This window comes from Tachypleus tridentatus, chromosome 9 (genome assembly GCF_004210375.1).
Source record: "Tachypleus tridentatus isolate NWPU-2018 chromosome 9, ASM421037v1, whole genome shotgun sequence".
NCBI classification, from domain to species: Eukaryota; Metazoa; Arthropoda; class Merostomata; order Xiphosura; family Limulidae; genus Tachypleus; species Tachypleus tridentatus.
Genome location: NC_134833.1, coordinates 153,055,178 through 153,076,713, shown reverse-complemented (window position 1 = coordinate 153,076,713; position 21,536 = coordinate 153,055,178). Strand labels below are relative to the sequence as shown.

Genomic DNA, 21,536 nt, shown 5'->3' with positions numbered 1-21,536 from the left:
CAATGTCCACAACACCCGTTGAGAACTTCCAACACTGGTACTTGGTTGACTCTAGCCCAAGTGGACCAGCCGATTGACCCAAGGGGCCACCCAAAGGCCGCCCGTCTACAGGAATTCGAGGCCAAATTGGTGTGTTAGGGTTGGACCCCTCAACCACCAGGATCCTCTCCTTCCCTTCACGGGTCGCCACGCACGGCAAACACGTGGGTGGATGTTTAGATCCCAGAGAAGGTAACCAGATAGAACAGAACCTTCCCTGGGAGGTCCCCTCACCACGTTCAGGAATCCACACCGAGGGGCCAGATAAAAGAAAACGATTAGTTAAAAAATGGTGACCAATGCATAGTCTAGTCAGAACAACTTCCTCTTTGGAAGCAAGACAGCCAAAGTCCAAGTCAACTGCCAACTGGCATGGAGCCAAGACTTGTAAACAGGACCATAGTCCATGTATGGAACAGGCACAGCAGTGACATTGCCAGAGCAGACAGATTTAGCTACGGCGTCGGCAAGCTCATTCCCGCTAATACCAACGTGGCCCTTTATCCAGAAAAACTGGATGGAAGTAGATGTTAAAGAAAAAATGACCAGTCGGTTTAGAATATCAGTGAGAATATTGTGGAAACTGACGTGAAGCAATTCCAGGGCAAACAGAGAGCTAAGTGAATCGGTATAAATAATACAGTTCGTGTATAGCATAGCTTCTATGTGAAACAGGGCAAGAGAAATGGCGTACAATTTGGCAGTGAATACAAAAACTGTAGAGGGGATCCTGCGTGCAACAACTGAATCACAACAAACCATGACAGAACCCACACAGTCACCTGATTTCGAACCATCTGTATAAATAGGAATGGAAGGATAGTTTGAAAGAAGTTTGGGAAATAAAAGACGGTACTTCCAATCAGGAGTACCTGCCTTCTTCAGGTGACTCAAAGCATTAACCATCCTCTATAAGATCTTACAGAGACAGCTCATCAAAGTAATTGGACTGTAGTTCAAAAGAATCTTGGGATCCTTCCCAGGGTTAAGAAAAGGGAGTACAATAGTATGGTGCCAAGCATTGGGAAAAACATTCTTGTGCCAGATCTGGTTAAAAACAATCAGAAGAATAGCAAGAGAGAGATGGTGAACCATCTTGTAATGAATATCATCAGGTCCAACTGATGTACTGACAGGCTGATGAAGAGTAAGTTTAAGTTCCACAAGATTTTAATCACAGAGACGATCAGCCTGAAATGAAAGAGGCGACTGTTCTGCCGTGTTTTGATGGTTAAGAAGATGGAGTATGAAGCAGAAGTACTAGATGCATGAGAAAAACTTTTGCTGAGAGTATTGGAGATGCTCTAGGTATGAGCAACTTCCTGGCCATCAGAGAACAAGATTGAAAGGAGGCAGAAGGATTTTCGAAGTTTGTCCCTTGTGACTTTGAAACTGGTGACAGAAGAAATGCTAGGTGTATTTAATCAAAGATTCCTTCTGGCTTTGACGTCTTACCTGCCGAGTATGTGAACAGGCCTTTAGAAATGCAATGTGGTTTAAAAGTGTGGGATATTTACAAAAGGTATTCCAAGACTATTTTTGAGCTTTTATTGTCATGTGGCAGGCAAGATACCACCATGGATAAGGATACTGTGAGAAACATGTTGAGGTTTTAGGAATACACTGGGCAGCTGCTTGTATAGTACAGTCAGTTACTGCTGCCACTCAGTCATCTATCGATGGCTTACACACAATAGCAGGACCAAGTTCTGCGAGAGCAGTGAAAAAGGGCCAGTTTGCTTGATCCAACTTCCATCGAGGCACGTGGGTCGGATGTCATGGATCATGGCCAGTCTCTCTCAAAACGATAGGAAAATGATCACTGCCCTGTGGATCACTGTTGACTCCAAGAAAGATCTGTAACAGTAAAAGACTGACTAGGTGCATGAAAATAAGTATAAGAACCAGTATTGAAGAGAGACAGGTTGTGATCCAAGAACGTGTACTCTATAGCACCACCCCAGAGGGGAAAATGTCCATTAAAATCTGCGAATAGTACAAATGGGAATGTTAACTGCTGAAAGAGGGCATCAAGTTCTGACTCATTACAGATCTCTTCAGGAGGCAGGAAGAGAAAACAAACAGTGATGGTACAACCCAAGGAAACACAGATGGCTATAGCCTCCATTGGTGTATCAAATGACAAAGTTTGGTTTGTTTTTAAATTCGCGCATAGCTACTCGAAGGCTATCTGTGCTAGCCATCCCTAATTTAGCAGATATACATGATCTAACATTGCATGGTTGTGGAGTGTATTTAACAGAATCACCCAACAGATACACATAATCTAACATTACCAGATTGTGGTGTGTATTTGATAGGATCACCTAACAGATACACATAATCTAACATTACCAGATTGTGGTGTGTATTTGATAGGATCACCTAACAGATACACATGATCTAACATTACCAGATTGTGGTGTGTATTTGATCGGACCACCTAACAGGTATACATAATCTAACATTACCAGATTGTGGTGTGTATTTAACAGAATCACCTAACAGATACACATAATCTAACATTACCAGATTGTGGTGTGTATTTAACAGAATCACCTAACAGATACACATAATCTAACATTACCAGATTGTGGTGTGTATTTGATAGGATCACCTAACAGATACACATAATCTAACATTACCAGATTGTGGTGTGTATTTGATAGGATCACCTAACAGATACACATAATCTAACATTACCAGATTGTGGTGTGTATTTGATAGGATCACCTAACAGATACACATGATCTAACATTACCAGATTGTGGTGTGTATTTGATCGGACCACCTAACAGGTATACATAATCTAACATTACCAGATTGTGGTGTGTATTTAACAGAATCACCTAACAGATACACATAATCTAACATTACCAGATTGTGGTGTGTATTTGATAGGATCACCTAACAGATACACATGATCTAACATTATAAGGTTGTGGTGTGTAGCTGATTTTAGTACGAAAAATATGTCTTCACTTAATCTATATTTAGTGTTAGTCTATCTGAAAAACAATACAAAAAAAAGATCTAACATAAAAGTAGTTTTATTTCTCTTTCTATGATACATGCTTATAAAATCCCATATTAATCAACAAATCATGTGTGTCTCAGTAACATCTGGTAAAACTGTACAACTATAACTCAATAACACATTAAACAATTAACAAGTTTCAAGACATAAGTGTCATTATTAACAGCACCTGGATGTAAATAGCTCTACTTTTCAAGATTCAACATAAACAACACCAGGAACTAATCTACAATGAATACATTTCAGTGTTGTCTTAATTTTACATTTCATTCAGATTTTGAGATTTATTTAATCTATTAATGGTTGAAAGTAAGTTTCGCATGTTTAATTATTCTAATTGGCCAGAAGTGTCAACATAACCTTAGTCCATTCAGGTTTTCATGAAAATATAAAGTTTGTTTGGACTCTTAGTACGAATATTAGAATGAATAAGTTTATCAAACTATTAATTTGTTTCTTCTTTCAAGTTAGTTTGTTGAATGCATTTTACAGTTTGTCTTCTAATTAGTCTATCAAGACTTTCAGGTCAAATTTATAATCTGTTTAGACTTTCAGAATTAATTTAAAATGTTGTTAGCCCACTTTTAATTTCCCTAAAAATCATTATAATATATACAATATGCGTTGGCCAACATAGTGAAGCTTTGTAGATTTAAAACCAAACAATGTTTAGTTCTGTAAGTGCAAAAATTGCACAAACCATGTAAGAAAAACAATACGAGTGCTATTTTACTACATTAATATATTACTAACATTAAGAAATTAGAAATACAAAATTTGAACCAACATTATAAATAAAAACTCAGTGTCAGAAAAATTGTACTTGATTTTATTTTGTCATAATATTTGAAACCATGTTTGAAAAAACATTGCACATAAATTTTGTGAAGAAATACGAAGTATTTCCTAATATATAAAAAGTCCACAGCATCTAGGTATCTGCAACAAGATGGCACTGTTAAAATCACGCAAAATAGAAATAACTCTTTATTAAGAATAAGAATGTATTATATATTTTGAGCATGTTTTAAATGAAACTGTATGTATTAAAGAGTTTATAAGCCTAAACATGCCTAAGAAGTTTTTCTTCCCATTAACAGAAAAAATCTTGTGAAAAGTTCCAATTCAATCTCATCTGGAGAGCCTGAAAGTTGAAGAATATCCAACAACCTGAAAAACAAAAACACCTTAAAAAAACTGAAAACGACTAAAAAGGACTAACACCACAGAAATTGTTCTCAAATGATAATTTGTTTCTTGCAAGACACAAAGCTACAAAAATAGGTTACCTATTCTCTGCCTATTACACATATCAAAGCCAGATTATTTTGTATTATAAGCCAATTAACAGCTTAGTAACCATGGCTTTTTGTGATCTAAGTCATTTTCAAAAGCTGGTTTTTGGTTTTTGTGGCCCTTTTTAGTAGTAGCTTTACCTTTAAAATAAGTAAAACTTTCCTGACCAATATATAAAATGCTTTTTCATAAACAAAGTTACTGCAAACATTCAGACAAACATGGTTTGTGCAACTAGTTAATCCTTCCATCATTTTCCTTTATTGTTAATTTGTAAAACTGCTTTATGGATATACTTAAGTTTATAGAACTTTGAGAAATTCCTACTCTTTTAAAACTCAACTTATCTAAAGCTGGCTTTTATGAAAACACAAACTAGATCTACTGTTCTTCCAAACGACACTGTTTCTGACATGTGCAAACTTTATGTAAGTGTTTATATTAATTTTCATACACTTTGTATATTTAATAACAAATAACCCTTCCTCCATTTCAGTCAAACTTTCCACATGACTGGAATTCATCTACACTTGGTAAATAAGGTTTCACTATTCAGTTAAAAACTGAAACCCAAAAACATTTGGTGTGGAAAGTTGTTTTTAACCTGATAAATTTGTTTTGTTGACTGTCAGTTCACTGTGCAAAACTTCTGTTGGCATACACTGAGGTTTGGTTTTATTTTATAAATTAATATGACTATATTTTTTTCCTTAGCATGCATTCTTCTTTGCTGTGGATATTATTATAAATGTTTGGCTTTTAGTTACAGTTTTTGTTTAGATGGTCATAATTTCTAGGGTTGTTGGCTCTGTTGATCCAAAAAAATAAAACCAAAGCTAAACAACCAGCTGATAATAACAATATCTTAAGCTATGATGAACATTACCTTGAGTGAGTTAGACAAATAATAAGTTTTTAAACCTTGGCCAAACAATTACATAACTATGTCATGTGCACTGGAATAATGGTTTGTTTGTTTCTGAATTTCGCATAAAGCTACACGAGGGTTATCTGTACTAGCTGTCCCTAATTTAGCAGTGTAAAACTAGAGGAAGGCAGCTATCACCACCACCCACTGCCAACTCTTGGGCTACTCTTTCACCAATGAATAGTGGGATTGACCATCACATTATAACATCCACATAGTCAAAAGGGCAAGCACATTTGGTGGGAAGGTGATTTGAACCAGCGACCCTCAGATTATGAGTCGAATGCCTTAACCCATCTGGCCATGCCGGGCCTGGAATAAAGGTAAACTTGCAAAAACTTACAGATGGTAAAGACACAGGTTTCAGTGATCCTAAATAATTATTAGATTCTGAAAAATACCAACATTTTCAAATCTCAAGACAAGTGTGTTCTTAAGCAGTGATCTATTTTCAAATCTCAAGACAAGTGTGTTCTTAGAGCAGTGATCTAACTTATTTGAAGTTAACTCCTATTGTTATAAGGTTATTAAATATAGAACAAAAAAACATAAAAGAGAAAAAAAATAAATGACAACAAGAAAGTAATAAAAAATTGAAAGCATTATGAAAAGCAAATCAAATTCACGTTAAAAACCTCTTACAACAACAGCATTAATGAAAACAAGGATCACACTAATAACAATATTAATGTGTAACACAATAACAAGACATAGCCTCATAGTTTACATAAATATGATAGTAGAATCTAATTAAAATTCATTACAGAAACACATGCTTTATCATTTAATGATAAACAGAATATTAAAATTACGACTTTTCATCCTATCGCAACTGGCTTGATATAATATACGTGAGTTTATCTACACACTTGCACACATTAATTATTTGCATTATAAACTTTTGATAAAGTTTGTGCATCTTTACAAAATTAGGTAGATTTTTAGTAAAGATTACAAGCTTTTTGTACAAAATTTTTTTATCAATAAATTTTTACTGAAGATTTGTTTGTGAAAATAGTCTGTTTCAATACAAGTCTTAGTGCAAAGTGATTTCTTATTATGATTAAAAAATATTCTCCATCTCAAAAATCTCAAATATTATTTATGTAATCTTCAAAACCTCCTAAATACATTTCAAATATTTGTTTTCAGTAAGACTGTATTTTGTTATTTTCCATAACTATGTGGAGCCTGTCATTTGACCAACCTCGTAACCATCATAAAAATGGGAAATAAATGTTTTTTTTCACACTAGAATAACTACGTTATAACACAAAAATACAGATGTTTAGACTAAATAGCTTAAGTCTCACAACACTATATATATTATTTTTTAGTATATTGACCTTCCAGCCATGCCTAGCTAACATTACATAACTTGCATTTCACAATGCACATGTACTAATGTTATACATCCAATAATATAAAACTGACCATTGGTCTTCCCTATCTTGACTGTGTTTTAGTAGACTAATATTTTGTAATATACAATCACATTTCAATTATTATACATTGTGTACATACACACAGATTATTATTATTTAGACAAATTATTAAACATTTTTTAAAATACAGAACAATAAGTCTAGAAGTTATCTCTTCTTGCTACAACCTTTAAACTCAGTTGCTGTTTGATGCAGGATGCTAAGCCTTTTAAAATTTTGCATGTGAAAGATATGAAACAAAATATATTTTTAGGTTTTATAAACACAGTTGAATAACCAAATAATTATAAATAACTATACTGATGCCACAGAATTCCACTGTAATTTATTAAGCTCAGTAACTGAACTGTATTTAAGTCTTTAAAAAATTATGAAACTTTTTTAACCTACCTCCTTGAAATCTTGCTTTGAAAGAACAAGGAGGACTTCTAACATATTAAAATGGCTGAGAAAACCACTTTGTGGACATTCTAAGCTGTTGAATGGTTATTCATATCATATATTGTAGTAAGAGTATATTTGATTGATTGATTGATTTAGGGTTTTATGGCACAAAGCAGCTAGGCTATCTGCGCCAAACTTCCAGTAAAAAGGTAAAAATTAAATGTAGTAAAATACATAAAAGGAAATGAAGGTAAAACAAAACATCATTGAAAAACAGAAAAAGCATAAAACCAATGGTGACACCGAGTCAACAATGTTAAGAGAGAAAGCAAAGTAAAAGAAGTTGTAAGGTATTTACTCTTGCAAAATGGTAATGATCATAACCCACCAGGAAGACTAACAGATAAGTTCAAGAACTACTGTCAGTCACCTGAAATTGGTCTTTCCAGTCCTGGTTCCGAGTTATGTGTCATAGCAGCTATTATCAAAATGTAAAATAATAGAAGTTTTAAAAGACATATAGCAAAATCGTAATAATGAGTAGCCAAATGTCCAGTAAAAAGGTAAAGGGAAAGTAAATGGAGTAAAATTCGTAAAAGGAAACAAAGGTATAAACAAAACAGCAATTAAAAAACAGATATTTGCATAAAACCAATGTTGACATCCAGTCTACAAAGTTTTTGAGGATTTTCTGTAGCACAATGGTAATGACCATAACCCACCAGGAAGACTAACAGGCAACTATAAGATCCACCGTCAGTCACCTGAAGTTGGTCTTTCCAGTCCTGGTTCAGGGTTATGTGTCATTATGGCCAGTACTAAAAGGTAAAGTAATAAAAGTGTTAAATGACATGCAGCAAAAGTGTAATAACAACTCGCCAGGACGACTAACAGGTAGTTCAAACGGATAGTTCAAACAGTAGCGTTAGTCACCTGAAGTTGGCCTTTCCAGTCCTGGTGTCGAGTTATTTAATGTTCTGGCCATTGTCCAATGTCAAATTGAATGAGAGAGATTAAAACTGTAAAAAAGGAACCACAATTAAAAAAGGGGTAATGAATAAATATGCAACACTTAAATGAGATTAAAAGATTAATGGCCATTAAAAAACTAAAAACTTTATCAAGGTGGACAGTGTCACCATCACCAATAACACTGTCCAATGTTACAGATAAACCCTGGGAAAAAACATGTGTAAAATATTGCTGTAGTTGAGAATTGTAACGATGGCAAGAAAGTAAAATGTGGCTTTTATCTGTTCCAGATAAAAGAAAACAATGAGTTAAAAAACTGTGACCAATGCGTAGCCTAGTGAGAACAACTTCCTCCTTCCGAACTTTACGGAAGCTAGATGGCCAAAGTCCAGTTTTGGGTTTGATTTGAAAAAGTTTGTTGTCGCGTTGCTCACTCCAAGTGGACTGCCAGCTGGCACGGAGCCGAGCCTTGAATACAAGACCATAGTCCAGGTACAGAATAGGCATAGGAGTGATGGTGCTGAAGCAGACATATTTAGCTGCCATGTCTGCAAGCTCGTTTCCGCGAATACCAACATGGCCTGGTATCCAGAAAAACTGGATTGAAGTAGCTGCTAATGAGAAATGGGCCAGTCGGTTTCGAATATCAGCGAGAACAGGGTGTGAGCCAACGTGTAGCGATTCCAGGGCCAGTACATAACTAAGCGAGTCAGTATGAATAGTGCAGTTGGAGTACTGCTCAGCTTCAATATGATCCAGGGTAAGATATATGGCATACAGTTCAGCAGTGAACACAGACGCTGTGGAGTGGATTCTGCGCGCAACCACCAAACCACAACAAACCATGACAGAGCCCACTGAATTACCTGATTTGGAACCATCTGTATAAATGGGAATGGAAAGAGGGATGGAAAGATGTTCAGCAAATAAAAGACGGTACTTCCAATTGGGAGTATCTGCTTTTCTCAGATGACTTAAAAAAAAAAAAAGGTCACATTTGGGGACTGTAAGAAGCCATGGTTGGTTGTGCTGACCAATGAATAGAGCAATGTTATCCAAGGACAGACCCAATTCATCCAACTGTGCCTGGATGCGAAGGCCAAACGGAGCAATGACAGATCGTCTGTTCTGAAAAAGTACTGCCCACCGAGGAAGGAAAACACATCCCCAGGTGGAATGCTTTGTTAAGGAACGAAGTTTCAAGAATATTGTAAAGATAGTTGCAAACGCGAAGATGCAGAGAAGGTTCATGAGATTCAACATATAAGCTTTGAACTGGAGAGGTGCGGAAAGCCCCAGTGCAGAGTCAAAGTCCTTGGTGATGAATGGGGTCCAGCATCTTTAAGGCCGAGGGTCTGGTGGCATCGACCATGGCCAGTCTCTCTCAAAAGGATAGGAAAATGATCACTGCCTAGTGGATTACTGTCAACCCTCCATGAAAAATGGGAGAATAATGAAGGGGAGCAAACCGAGAGATCAATAGTGGTAAAGGACTGACTAGGTGCATGAAAATAAGTGGAAGAACCAGTATTGAAAAGAGAAAGATTGTGATCAGAGAGCATATGCTCTACAGAGTAACCCATCCCGTCAATAACAGCACTTCCCCAGAGGGGATGATGTCCATTAAAATCCCCCAGGAATAGAAATGGAGACAGCAACTGTTCAATGAGAGCATCAAGGTCTGATTGATCATATGTCTCTCCAGGGGACAGGTAGAGAGAACAAACAGTGATGGTATGACCCAAGGAAACACGGATGGCTACGGACTCCAAGGGTGTGTTGAGTGACAAAGACAGGGTGGGAACATGCTGATCAACCAATAGTGCCACCCCTCCATGTACTCGTCCATCACACAGCCTGTCATTTCTGTACAGAGAAAGCTGCCGAATGGTGACTGTATCAGCAGGTTTGAGAAATGTTTCCTGTAAGGAAAGACAAACAGGATGGTAGGAAGCAATCAGTGTTTTGATATCATCCAGATTAGAACGTAAACCTCGACAGTTCCATTGTATCAAGGTGGCCATTTTTAATGACGGGTAGGCGAAGTGGCTGGAGAACCCTTCTGTTTACGACCACGTCTTTTTTCCTTACTGTCCTTAGTCGGAGGAGGTCTATCAACCTCCATGGATCCTGCCCTGGGTCGAGTGTGCAGGTTTTTGTTATTGGAAAGGGGATTCCAGCGATTGAGGACGCGAACGAATAATTGTTTTGTCTCTTGTGGTGGGAGAAAAATATGTATCAGAAGAAATGTCTGTATTTGAAACTGAAGGATGTGGATCTTGAGGTTCGTTGAACTGTATGGGAGGAACAGAGATGGGTGTGGAAGTCGATTCATCAACCTTTTTTAACCATGGAAGTCAAAAGGTTTTTCATTTGTTTTGAAAACGATTCTCTTGGAGGTACAGAGAGATCTGTCTGCACTTTCACTGTAGTTGTGGAATGAAGTGCAGCAGCATATGTCCGAGATGGAGTTGTGGACAGCAATTTCCGAGCCTCAGGATAACTAATGTAATGTGTCGTTTTCAAACGCTGCACCTATTTTTCCTCCAACCATTTTGGGCAAGAACCATTGCAGTTGATGCAATGTGGGTCCTTGCCTCCACAAGGTGCACATGTCAGGGAACAACGACATGATGTCTTTGAGTGGCCGAATCTCTGACATAGGAAACATTGAAGAGGGTTTGGAATGTATGGCCGAACCCTGCAAATGAGATAACCTGCCTTGATGGTGGCAGGTGCACGTGATGAAGTAAAGAAACTCCTTGAGTGGAGAAACCAGCAAGAATCTCTGACTCGGGGACGTTCTTCAAATCCCTCTCAACAATAACTCCTCACGATGAATTCAAAGTAGCATGAGGTGTAACCTCAATAGGTATATCCCCAATTGCCTTTGAATTCAAGAGGAGTTCACTGTGTTGGAATGTGGATGTTTCAACCAATATGTCTCCAGATCGAAGCTTCTTTACTGACTTTGGAGAGCCAGCAAGTCCCTCTAGTCCCTTCTGAATAAAAAAGGGGGACAATTGCCCTAAAGGTTTTTCCGAAAGAGAATGTAATATAAGAAAATGAGGTACGTGTGTTACAGATGTTGAAGATTGTTGTTCTGAGTCTTCAAGACGTGGTCGCTTACCCATTGACTGTTTTTTCACTATTTTATTTAAATTTTTTAAAGGAGGATTCATAGGAAAATAGAAAAATTTTGGTACCCACTGACCCCACCCACCATGGAGCCCTATGAAGGGACGCACTACAAAGTCATGCAAGGACAATGCAGCAACGCCAGGGTTTCGTGAGCACTATACCCAAACACCAGCATCAGGCACAATGTCCACAACACCTGTTGAGAACTTCCAACACTGGTACTTGGTTGACCCTAGCCCAAGTGGACCAGCCGACTGACCCAAGGGGGGCCACCTAAAGGCTGCCCGTCTACAGGAACTCAAGGCCAAAGTGGTGAGTTAGGGTTGGACCCCTCAACCACCAGGATCCTCTCCTCCCCTTCACGGGTCGCTACGCATGGCAAACACGTGGGTGGATGTTTAGGTCCCAGAGAAGGTAACCAGACAGAACAGAACCTTCCCTGGGAGGTCCCCTCACCATGTACAGGAATCCATACCGAGGGGAGAGTATATAAGGAACAATTTTCAAAATTGAAAACAGGTGAAGGGGGCCACTGTGTTTGATTCAGTACACAAACCATATCTCACCAAAATAAACAGGTATGAGGTTCTTATTTTATATTATAGCTTGATAATATCAGTAATTTGAGTTTCCAATTTGTATAAAACTATATATTTAGTATTCTGACATCAGAAACATCTAATTTTAAACAGTGATACGTTCAATATACCATGCGACTTACTAAAATCTATATTTAGATGTGTTCTTTTAATATTTACTTTTAAAATAAGAAATTAATTCATATATTATATTAAAGCTTGAATTATAATCTACAATTTGGTTGAAACCTGACTGACAAAGTCTTAAAATAGTAATTCAATAAACTTTTTAATGTAAGTTAATAAATGGAATGACATGGCCTTTGTCCCATGACCGGTCACGAAAGGATTAAATCAGTAAGCTAACAATTGCCAGCTCTGATAAGTTTTGGTTTTATTCCAAAAAAAGACTTGTAATAACAATCTTTGATTTATGCCTATAGCACTTATAAAAACCTAAACAAGTTGTGATATGGCCTGAGTATTTAAACTTGAAGTGTAAGTTCTGGTTTCTGTTTTTAGTATCTTGGCCATGTGACAGTATGGTTCAAGAGAGTTGAAATTTACATTTTTAGAATTTCAATGAATTACAAATAGGTACTTCAGAAATACTGATAAACCTTTTCTTGTTGGACTGTAATTCATGCAATCAACAAAACATAACACTAAAATTTTCCAACTGGGCTTTACAAAATGTAGAGCATTGAAATTTACCTGTTATATTTTACCCTTTAATCTTCCATATGACTTGCTGCAGAAACACCAAGGAATCTTACATATTTTCTGTTTTTCCACCATACTTAATAAATAATAATGATACAGAAAAAAAATATCAAACAAGGCAAATCATAGCACGCACGACAGATAGTGGTGCAAATTTAAGAGAAACATATGTAAACACAATTGCCCCCAAGAACCAAGGTGAGGGTCAGAAACTTGAGAAGGATAATAAGTAGTTTAGAATACAGTTCTAGTTTTGAAAAATATCCTCAATATTAATATAAGATGGAAGAAATAAGTTAATCAAGTAAAGAATTCATCTCGCATATCATGTAATTGTGTGTAATGAATAAATGTTCCACATCGACTGACTCTTAAGGTGATTAGATTTGATAAATAATAATAATGAAAAATGGCTTCCATAAAAAATAAAGCAAACTTTAGAGTAGTGTGTAAAGTAAGCAGTTTCTACACACTCACCATGGTTGTAAAGTATGCAGTTTCTACACTCTCACCACGGTTGTAAAGTAAGCAGTTTCTACACACTCACCACGGTTGTAAAGTAAGCAGTTTCTACACACTCACCACGTTTGTAAAGTAAGTAGTTTCTACACACTCACCATAGTTGTAAAGTATGCAGTTTCTACACTCTCACCACGTTTGTAAAGTAAGCAGTTTCTACACACTCACCACAGTTGTAATGTAAGCAGTTTCTACACACTCACCATAGTTGTAAAGTAAAGCAGTTTCTACACACTCACCACAGTTGTAAAGTAAGCAGTTTCTACACACTCACCACAGTTGTAAAGTAAGCACTTTCTACACACTCACCACGGTTGTAAAGTAAGCACTTTCTACACACTCACCACGGTTGTAAAGTAAGCAGTTTCTACACACTCACCATAGTTGTAAAGTATGCAGTTTCTACACACTCACCATGGTTGTAAAGTAAGCAGTTTCTACACACTCACCATAGTTGTAAAGTAAGCAGTTTCTACACACTCACCATGGTTGTAAAGTAAGCAGTTTCTACACACTCACCATGGTTGTAAAGTAAGCAGTTTCTACACACTCACCATGGTTGTAAAGTAAGCAGTTTCTACACACTCACCACGTTTGTAAAGTAAGTAGTTTCTACACACTCACCATAGTTGTAAAGTAAGCAGTTTCTACACACTCACCATGGTTGTAAAGTAAGCAGTTTCTACACACTCACCACGTTTGTAAAGTAAGTAGTTTCTACACACTCACCATAGTTGTAAAGTAAGCAGTTTCTACACACTCACCACGGTTGTAAAGTAAGCAGTTTCTATACACTCACCACGATTGTAAAGTAAGTAGTTTCTACACACTCACCATAGTTGTAAAGTAAGCAGTTTCTACACACTCACCATAGTTGTAAAGTAAACAGTTTCTACACACTCACCACGTTTGTAAAGTATGCAGTTTCTACACACTCACCATCGTTGTAAAGTAAGCAGTTTCTACACACTCACCATGGTTGTAAAGTTAGCAGTTTCTACACACTCACCACAGTTGTAAAGTAAGCAGTTTCTACACACTCACCATAGTTGTAAAGTAAGCAGTTTCTACACACTCACCATGGTTGTAAAGTAAGCAGTTTCTACACACTCACCATGGTTGTAAAGTAAGCAGTTTCTACACACTCACCATGGTTGTAATGTAAGCAGTTTCTACACACTCACCATAGTTGCCAGAAATATAAGTATACAATAAGACAAATACAGAAGCGACGTAGCCACAATTATTTTTACCATGTTTGAAGTGAAGAATCCAACTAAACTACAGAAATTTTAATGGTGAACAAAATAGATTTATCAGAAAAATATCATAGTAAAGAGAGTTAAATAAGAGTACAACTGTGAAACGTAATCTAAATATTGGTGGGAAAACAAAAGTTACACAAGCTCCATCAACTTCTACACACTTATTCAGAGGGAAGGCAGAAGAAAAAGATTTATGGGCAAGTGATGCGTGGTTTGTAACACAAAAAATATTTGAAATTTGTAACCATGTTTTGTTGACAATGTAAGTTGAAACCCAACAAGGAAAGGATTTTAATACGTACATTACATTACATCTAAAAATTATTGAAATGTATACTAACCTTGACTTTAGTACTTCAAAGGTAAGTAAGTACATTGCATCTAAAAATTATTGAAATGTGTACTAACCTTGACTTTAGTACTTCAAAGGTAAGTAAGTACATTGCATCTAAAAATTATTGAAATGTGTACTAACCTTGACTTTAGTACTTCAAAGGTAAGTAAGTACATTACATCTAAAAATTATTGAAATGTATACTAACCTTGACTTTAGTACTTCAAAGGTAAGTAAGTACATTACATCTAAAAATTATTGAAATGTATACTAACCTTGACTTTAGTACTTCAAAGGTAAGTAAGTACATTACATCTAAAAATTATTGAAATGTGTACTAACCTTGACTTTAGTACTTCAAAGGTAAGTAAGTACATTACATCTAAAAATTATTGAAATGTATACTAACCTTGACTTTAGTACTTCAAAGGTAAGTAGGTACATTACATCTAAAGATGATTGAAATGTATACTAACCTTGACTTTAGTACTTCAAAGGTAATTAAGTACATTACATCTAAAAATTATTGAAATGTATACTAACCTTGACTTTAGTACTTCAAAGGTAAGTAAGTACATTACATCTAAAAAATTATTGAAATGTGTACTAACCTTGACTTTAGTACTTCAAAGGTAAGTAAGTACATTACATCTAAAAATTATTGAAATGTGTACTAACCTTGACTTTAGTACTTCAAAGGTAAGTAAGTACATTACATCTAAAATTATTGAAATGTGTACTAACCTTGACTTTAGTACTTCAAAGGTAAGTAAGTACATTACATCTAAAAATTATTGAAATGTGTACTAACCTTGACTTTAGTACTTCAAAGGTAAGTAAGTACATTACATCTAAAAATTATTGAAATGTGTACTAACCTTGACTTTAGTACTTCAAAGGTAAGTAAGTACATTACATCTAAAAATTATTGAAATGTATACTAACCTTGACTTTAGTACTTCAAAGGTAAGTAAGTACATTACATCTAAAGATGATTGAAATGTATACTAACCTTGACTTTAGTACTTCAAAGGTAAGTAAGTACATTACATCTAAAGATGATTGAAATGTATACTAACCTTGACTTTAGTACTTCAAAGGTAAGTAAGTACATTACATCTAAAGATGATTGAAATGTATACTAACCTTGACTTTAGTACTTCAAAGGTAAGTAAGTACATTACATCTAAAGATGATTGAAATGTATACTAACCTTGACTTTAGTACTTCAAAGGTAAGTAAGTACATTACATCTAAAGATGATTGAAATGTATACTAACCTTGACTTTAGTACTTCAAAGGTAAGTAAGTACATTACATCTAAAGATGATTGAAATGTATACTAACCTTGACTTTAGTACTTCAAAGGTAAGTAAGTACATTACATCTAAAGATGATTGAAATGTATACTAACCTTGACTTTAGTACTTCAAAGGTAAGTAAGTACATTACATCTAAAGATGATTGAAATGTATACTAACCTTGACTTTAGTACTTCAAAGGTAAGTAAGTACATTACATCTAAAGATTATTGAAATGTATACTAACCTTGACTTTAGTACTTCAAAGGTAAGTAAGTACATTACATCTAAAGATGATTGAAATGTATACTAACCTTGACTTTAGTACTTCAAAGGTAAGTAGGTACATTACATCTAAAAATTATTGAAATGTATACTAACCTTGACTTTAGTACTTCAAAGGTAAGTAAGTACATTACATCTAAAAATTATTGAAATGTGTACTAACCTTGACTTTAGTACTTCAAAGGTAAGTAAGTACATTACATCTAAAGATGATTGAAATGTATACTAACCTTGACTTTAGTACTTCAAAGGTAAGTAGGTACATTACATCTAAAATTATTGAAATGTATACTAACCTTGACTTTAGTACTTCAAAGGTAAGTAAGTACATTACATCTAAAAATTATTGAAATGTGTACTAACCTTGACTTTAGTACTTCAAAGGTAAGTAAGTACATTACATCTAAAAATTATTGAAATGTATACTAACCTTGACTTTAGTACTTCAAAGGTAAGTAGGTACATTACATCTAAAAATTATTGAAATGTATACTAACCTTGACTTTAGTACTTCAAAGGTAAGTAGGTACATTACATCTAAAAATTATTGAAATGTGTACTAACCTTGACTTTAGTACTTCAAAGGTAAGTAAGTACATTACATCTAAAAATTATTGAAATGTGTACTAACCTTCACTTTAGTACTTCAAAGGTAAGTAAGTACATTACATCTAAAAATTATTGAAATGTATACTAACCTTGACTTTAGTACTTCAAAGGTAAGTAGGTACATTACATCTAAAAATTATTGAAATGTATACTAACCTTGACTGAAATTCTTGTAAAATTTGTGGTGCAAGTTCTGGTTTTTGTTTCTGAAGCTCTCTGAAACCTGACCAAGTGGTAATGTAGCCCAGGTAGTTAGAAAACAAATCATGTCGCTTCAGGATTAAGTTTTCTACTCTGAAACAAAAAAAACCAAATAACTCAAAAATGTACCAAGATGATGTGTGTTACAAGTGGTTAATCACTTCAAATCTGACCAGACATAACTGCAGGTTACTTACTTTTTACACACCCTACATACACGTTACATTCAAGGTAGTCTTTAATATATGTTGTATTCTTGTGTATTGGACATGTAGAATACAGTGTTTGATGACAACCTTATTTCTGCCTGTGACAAAAAAGAGCAATTTGTTTGGACCTGTTCTGTTAGAATGATGACTTTGTTCTGCTTGAAGAAGTTTCATTTGCATGATTGAAAATGCAACCAACAACAACAGTTAATATGTTTTTAACTATCCAGTACATAAAGTTCTAAGCTCTTTGTTAAAGTAAACCTTTGTTTTTTTTTATTTCAGTGCATTTAATGATTTCTCAAAAACATTTTTTTGCCAAGCTTCAGAAAGTAATTATCAGTTAGCAGACATTTCTAGCTTAGGAAATTCTTTCAGAAATGTTTATACATCTATGCTGTTTTAATTACAAAAGGTCACACATACACAAGTAATAAGATTCATTCTCACAGTACAACCAGCCAACACGTGTACAAGAACACATTTTTATGATGCAAGCAACCCACCCATTAAAACATCACACTTAGCCACATAATATTTAACACAGTTTAAGCTCTATAAAGTGTTGCCATTGAGCTAACAATTTCAGAAGTTTCTGTCATGCTTTACTAATCAGATTTTACTGAAAAACACAACTAACGGTACTTTCTAAACCTACTGTATTACATCACATTAGTATTGCATGTGAATTTTTTTTTCCATACTAATCTTTGAACACTTAGTTTGGTTTCCTTTATAGCAGTAGAATAGATGTATTGATTTCAGAATACAAATACTGACAAAACCAAACATAACATTTATATAAAGTAAGCACCCACACACTCACGTGCCAAGAACATCAATACATGACAGCATGAGCACACTTTATGAGTTTTTCTTTTCTTTCATATTTATAGACAATTCTCCATGTTTGACAATGTAGAAATTCTTTACTCAATTTGTTTTCTTTTGATAAATAGCTCATAATTTTTAAGCCTGTTTATCTCCTAAGATTATAAATACCATCATTAGTACACAAGGGGTGAATAAACACAAGTTAAAAAGTACAACATCATTAGAACACATGGGGTAAATAAATACAAGTTAAAAAGTAAACATTAGTACACAAGGAGTGAATAAACACATTAAAGCACATGGACAATTAAGAATTTTTGTACATATATTTACAAGAAATAAGTATATATATATATAATAGCTTTATTTATCATTATTCTAAGTAAACACAAAGGAACACTAACACTATTTTTTCGAACATTTCATGAGTGGACTCATTACTTAAGTATGTTGTGTATATTGTCTCTGTACAACAGACAGCAACAGATACAAATATTACAGTTTATACAAATCATATTATAAGATATATATAGCATTTGAAACAAACATTTTGTTGTGCATATATATTTTCTACATACAACAATTACCTCTTCATATATATATATGCAAAAACGGCTCGTTTGGGTTGAGAAAATATTTTACGTAGAAGAGTGAACAACGTTTCGACCTTCTTCGGTCATCGTCAGGTTCACAAAGAAAGAAAGAGGTAACTGACCGGAAGCTGACCACATGTTTGGAAAGGGCTGTGTAACTGAGTGTCGGAATGTAGAGGGCGATGTTAGTTATTTTAATATATTATTTTATTTTATTATATTTAATATAGGTATAAAGGTGTTCCTTTATATTGGTTTATTCTGGGTTTAAGTTGTTGTATAAGTAAGGCTTCTTTAAAATTATATATTCAAACATCTAACACCGCCCTCTACATTTCGACACTCAGTTACACAACCCCTTCCAAACATGTGGTCAGCTTCTGGTCAGTTATCTCTTTCTTTGTGAACCTGACGATGACCGAAGATTGTCGAAACGTTGTTCGCTCTTCTACGTAAAATAGTTTCTGAACCCAAACGAGCCGTTTTTTGCATATATATTTCTCTACAAGTGGGTTTTCTCGACATCACTAATTACCTCTTAATATAAACTATATATTTAACAAGTTTGATTGTAGTTCACCTAGTGTCGACATCTGGTGGTAAGGTTTGATACAAATGTTATAACTGTTGACATTAAGATGTGGTGACAGTTAATGCTTTACAGTAAGGTTGGAAAGCAATGTTGTAACACTTAGTGATGGATGATAAATTTGGAAAACAAAGTGATAACTGTTAATAACAGATGATAAAATCAAAAGTAATACAGTAAACAGTGTCAGATGGTAAGATTGGAAGACAGTTAAATTTTTATGTTGGGTGAACAGGTCATAAATCAGAATATAACAATTAAATAGCAAAATGGAAAGCATTACCTGACAGTGTCCGAGAAGGGAAGGACAATGTCTCGGAAACAATTATCTAACAAAACACGTTGAGGAGCCCAGTAACCTTGACACAGCTTGTCTCGATATAACTATCACAAGAAATAAGAAATAATGTAAGTGATTTTTCTGGGAGAACTTCCCTGAAAGAGAACAATTTCATGATGAAAGTGTATCACATAATTATTATTTAATGATACAGGTTATGTTACACAAAATATTAGCCAATACACAGGTTGAACTGTTAAATTGAAAACTCAATACTTAAAAATATCTCGGTACATTTCAGCTAATGATAAAAAGGATTGTTAGCTTTAAATAACAGCTGGTAAAACATCGATAACTGTCACTATATGTAAACCAGTTGAATGGTGCCTAACATTTAATAGCATTCAGAGTTCTGTTGTTAGAGCAAGGTATCATCCCTACTCAGTCTCAGATTGAAAAGGACATACCATATTCAATAGTCTGAAATGAAATACGAACAGAAGCCAATGTCACTAACCCAGTCCCACAATAAGCTGTGAATAACTTCTTGTTTTCCTTGTGCAACAGGTTCGGTAAACAGGTAGCCGTACAATGCCACAACTCCATCAGGCACCAACAATCTGTGGACTTCCTTGAAGAACATATCTAGATTTAGCCAGTGAGCACATTGGCTGGCAGATACAAGTTGGACTGATTCATCATGTAAGGGAATATTTTCTGCATAAGCCACCCTGAAGTGAAAAGAAATTATGTTATGATATGCCAACACTAAACTTATCAGAGAATATATCAGCATTACAAACATATTACAAAAACATATTTAACAGAGTCTAACTGATGACCATCAAGGTCATACTGGTGGATTCAACATACAGAGAAGGGGGAAGCACATACCTCATTCCAATTACGTGTCCTTTAAAATGGGGTGGTACTTTATTAGTTGTTATCTGTGAACATTAAATTCAAAATTCGAATACCAACTTTCCTTTCTAATTATACAAACCTTTCTGTGCCCATTCAAAGGGACATTTCTCTAGTTGTATATAGTTATCATATGGACAAAAAAGCTGTTTCAGTTTTGAAATCAACTGTCACAGTCAGCATGTTCCGTCACCACCACTAGGAGTAGTGATCACAGGTTTAGAATGTTATTTTTACTTTAATACTTTATTTACTTTATAAAGTAGTAAGGTGTGAATAATTAATACAAAGTTTATATTTTAAACAAAGCACCACATCTATTTAGATTCACATACTTATATTCAGTTTTATTTGATTTCTCATTCTTCATAGCTTCATCTATTTGAGCAGCACTAGTATCAATGCCAGTAACTTTCTCAAAATACGGTGTCAGAACTCTTGTACTTTGGCCTGACCCACAACCGACATCTAACGCATGATGCAAAGGAGGTCTTACCTAATTGTTGAAAAACAAAAATTAATAATGTATTTGAATATAAAGTATCATACATATTTAAGAATTTAACATTTTCTTAAATCAATAATGTATTTCCAATTACACTTGTTTCCTCTCACACTACAGCTATTACTCAACTGCTACGATTTCCTTCATTTGCCCATCTTGGTCCAAGTTGTTGTTGTTTCAGACTCTCGTTCTCTCCTTAAATGCTTCTGATGATATTCGTCACACAGCACTCTCTTCCTACATCAATGTGCCTTCCATCTGTATTTCATTCAGATAATGTTATCACTCTTTCAAGACTGACTCAACTTGCAGTGTTTAACACCAGCTCTAAGAGAGAAGGAAGAGTGGGGGTTTAGGTAAGTATTATTGGAAATACATTTTTGATTGAAGAAAACGTTAACTTCCAAAATAAACATGTTTTTATCACACTATAGCTAGAATCCCACATTGATAAGATGAAGGAGCCAGTGATAGCATTATTTGTACAAAATTTATCTGCATAAACAATGGGTATGCCAACAAAAGCTTATCACACTTGTGGATGAACT

At 35.0% G+C, this 21,536-nt stretch overlaps 2 protein-coding genes across 4 annotated transcripts in view; both read right to left on the bottom strand.

Moving 5' to 3' along the window:
- Positions 1 to 3,886: 3,886 nt before the first annotated feature.
- Positions 3,887 to 21,536, bottom strand: part of LOC143226678 (putative methyltransferase DDB_G0268948) — a 29,329-nt gene continuing 11,679 nt past the window's right edge. For 2 of the 3 annotated variants that reach the window (XM_076457965.1, XM_076457964.1), the window contains exons 3-7: positions 20,819 to 20,979; positions 20,080 to 20,293; positions 19,566 to 19,666; positions 17,013 to 17,150; positions 3,887 to 4,246 (exon numbers count right to left, since the gene is read on the bottom strand). In XM_076457965.1, coding sequence (XP_076314080.1) covers positions 4,150 to 4,246; positions 17,013 to 17,150; positions 19,566 to 19,666; positions 20,080 to 20,293; positions 20,819 to 20,979 — 711 coding nt within the window. In that variant the 3' untranslated portion in view covers positions 3,887 to 4,149. Of the gene's footprint in view, positions 4,247 to 17,012; positions 17,151 to 19,565; positions 19,667 to 20,079; positions 20,294 to 20,818; positions 20,980 to 21,117; positions 21,272 to 21,536 lie in introns of those variants that run through there. The other variant, XM_076457966.1, reaches the window with a different exon arrangement.
- LOC143226940 (uncharacterized) lies at positions 4,421 to 14,318 on the bottom strand. Its single transcript, XM_076458497.1, has 3 exons — positions 14,247 to 14,318; positions 8,200 to 9,280; positions 4,421 to 4,512 (listed from the first exon to the last, which is right to left on the bottom strand). Exons 1-3 carry the CDS (start codon positions 14,316 to 14,318, stop codon positions 4,421 to 4,423), a joined length of 1,245 nt encoding a protein of 414 aa, XP_076314612.1.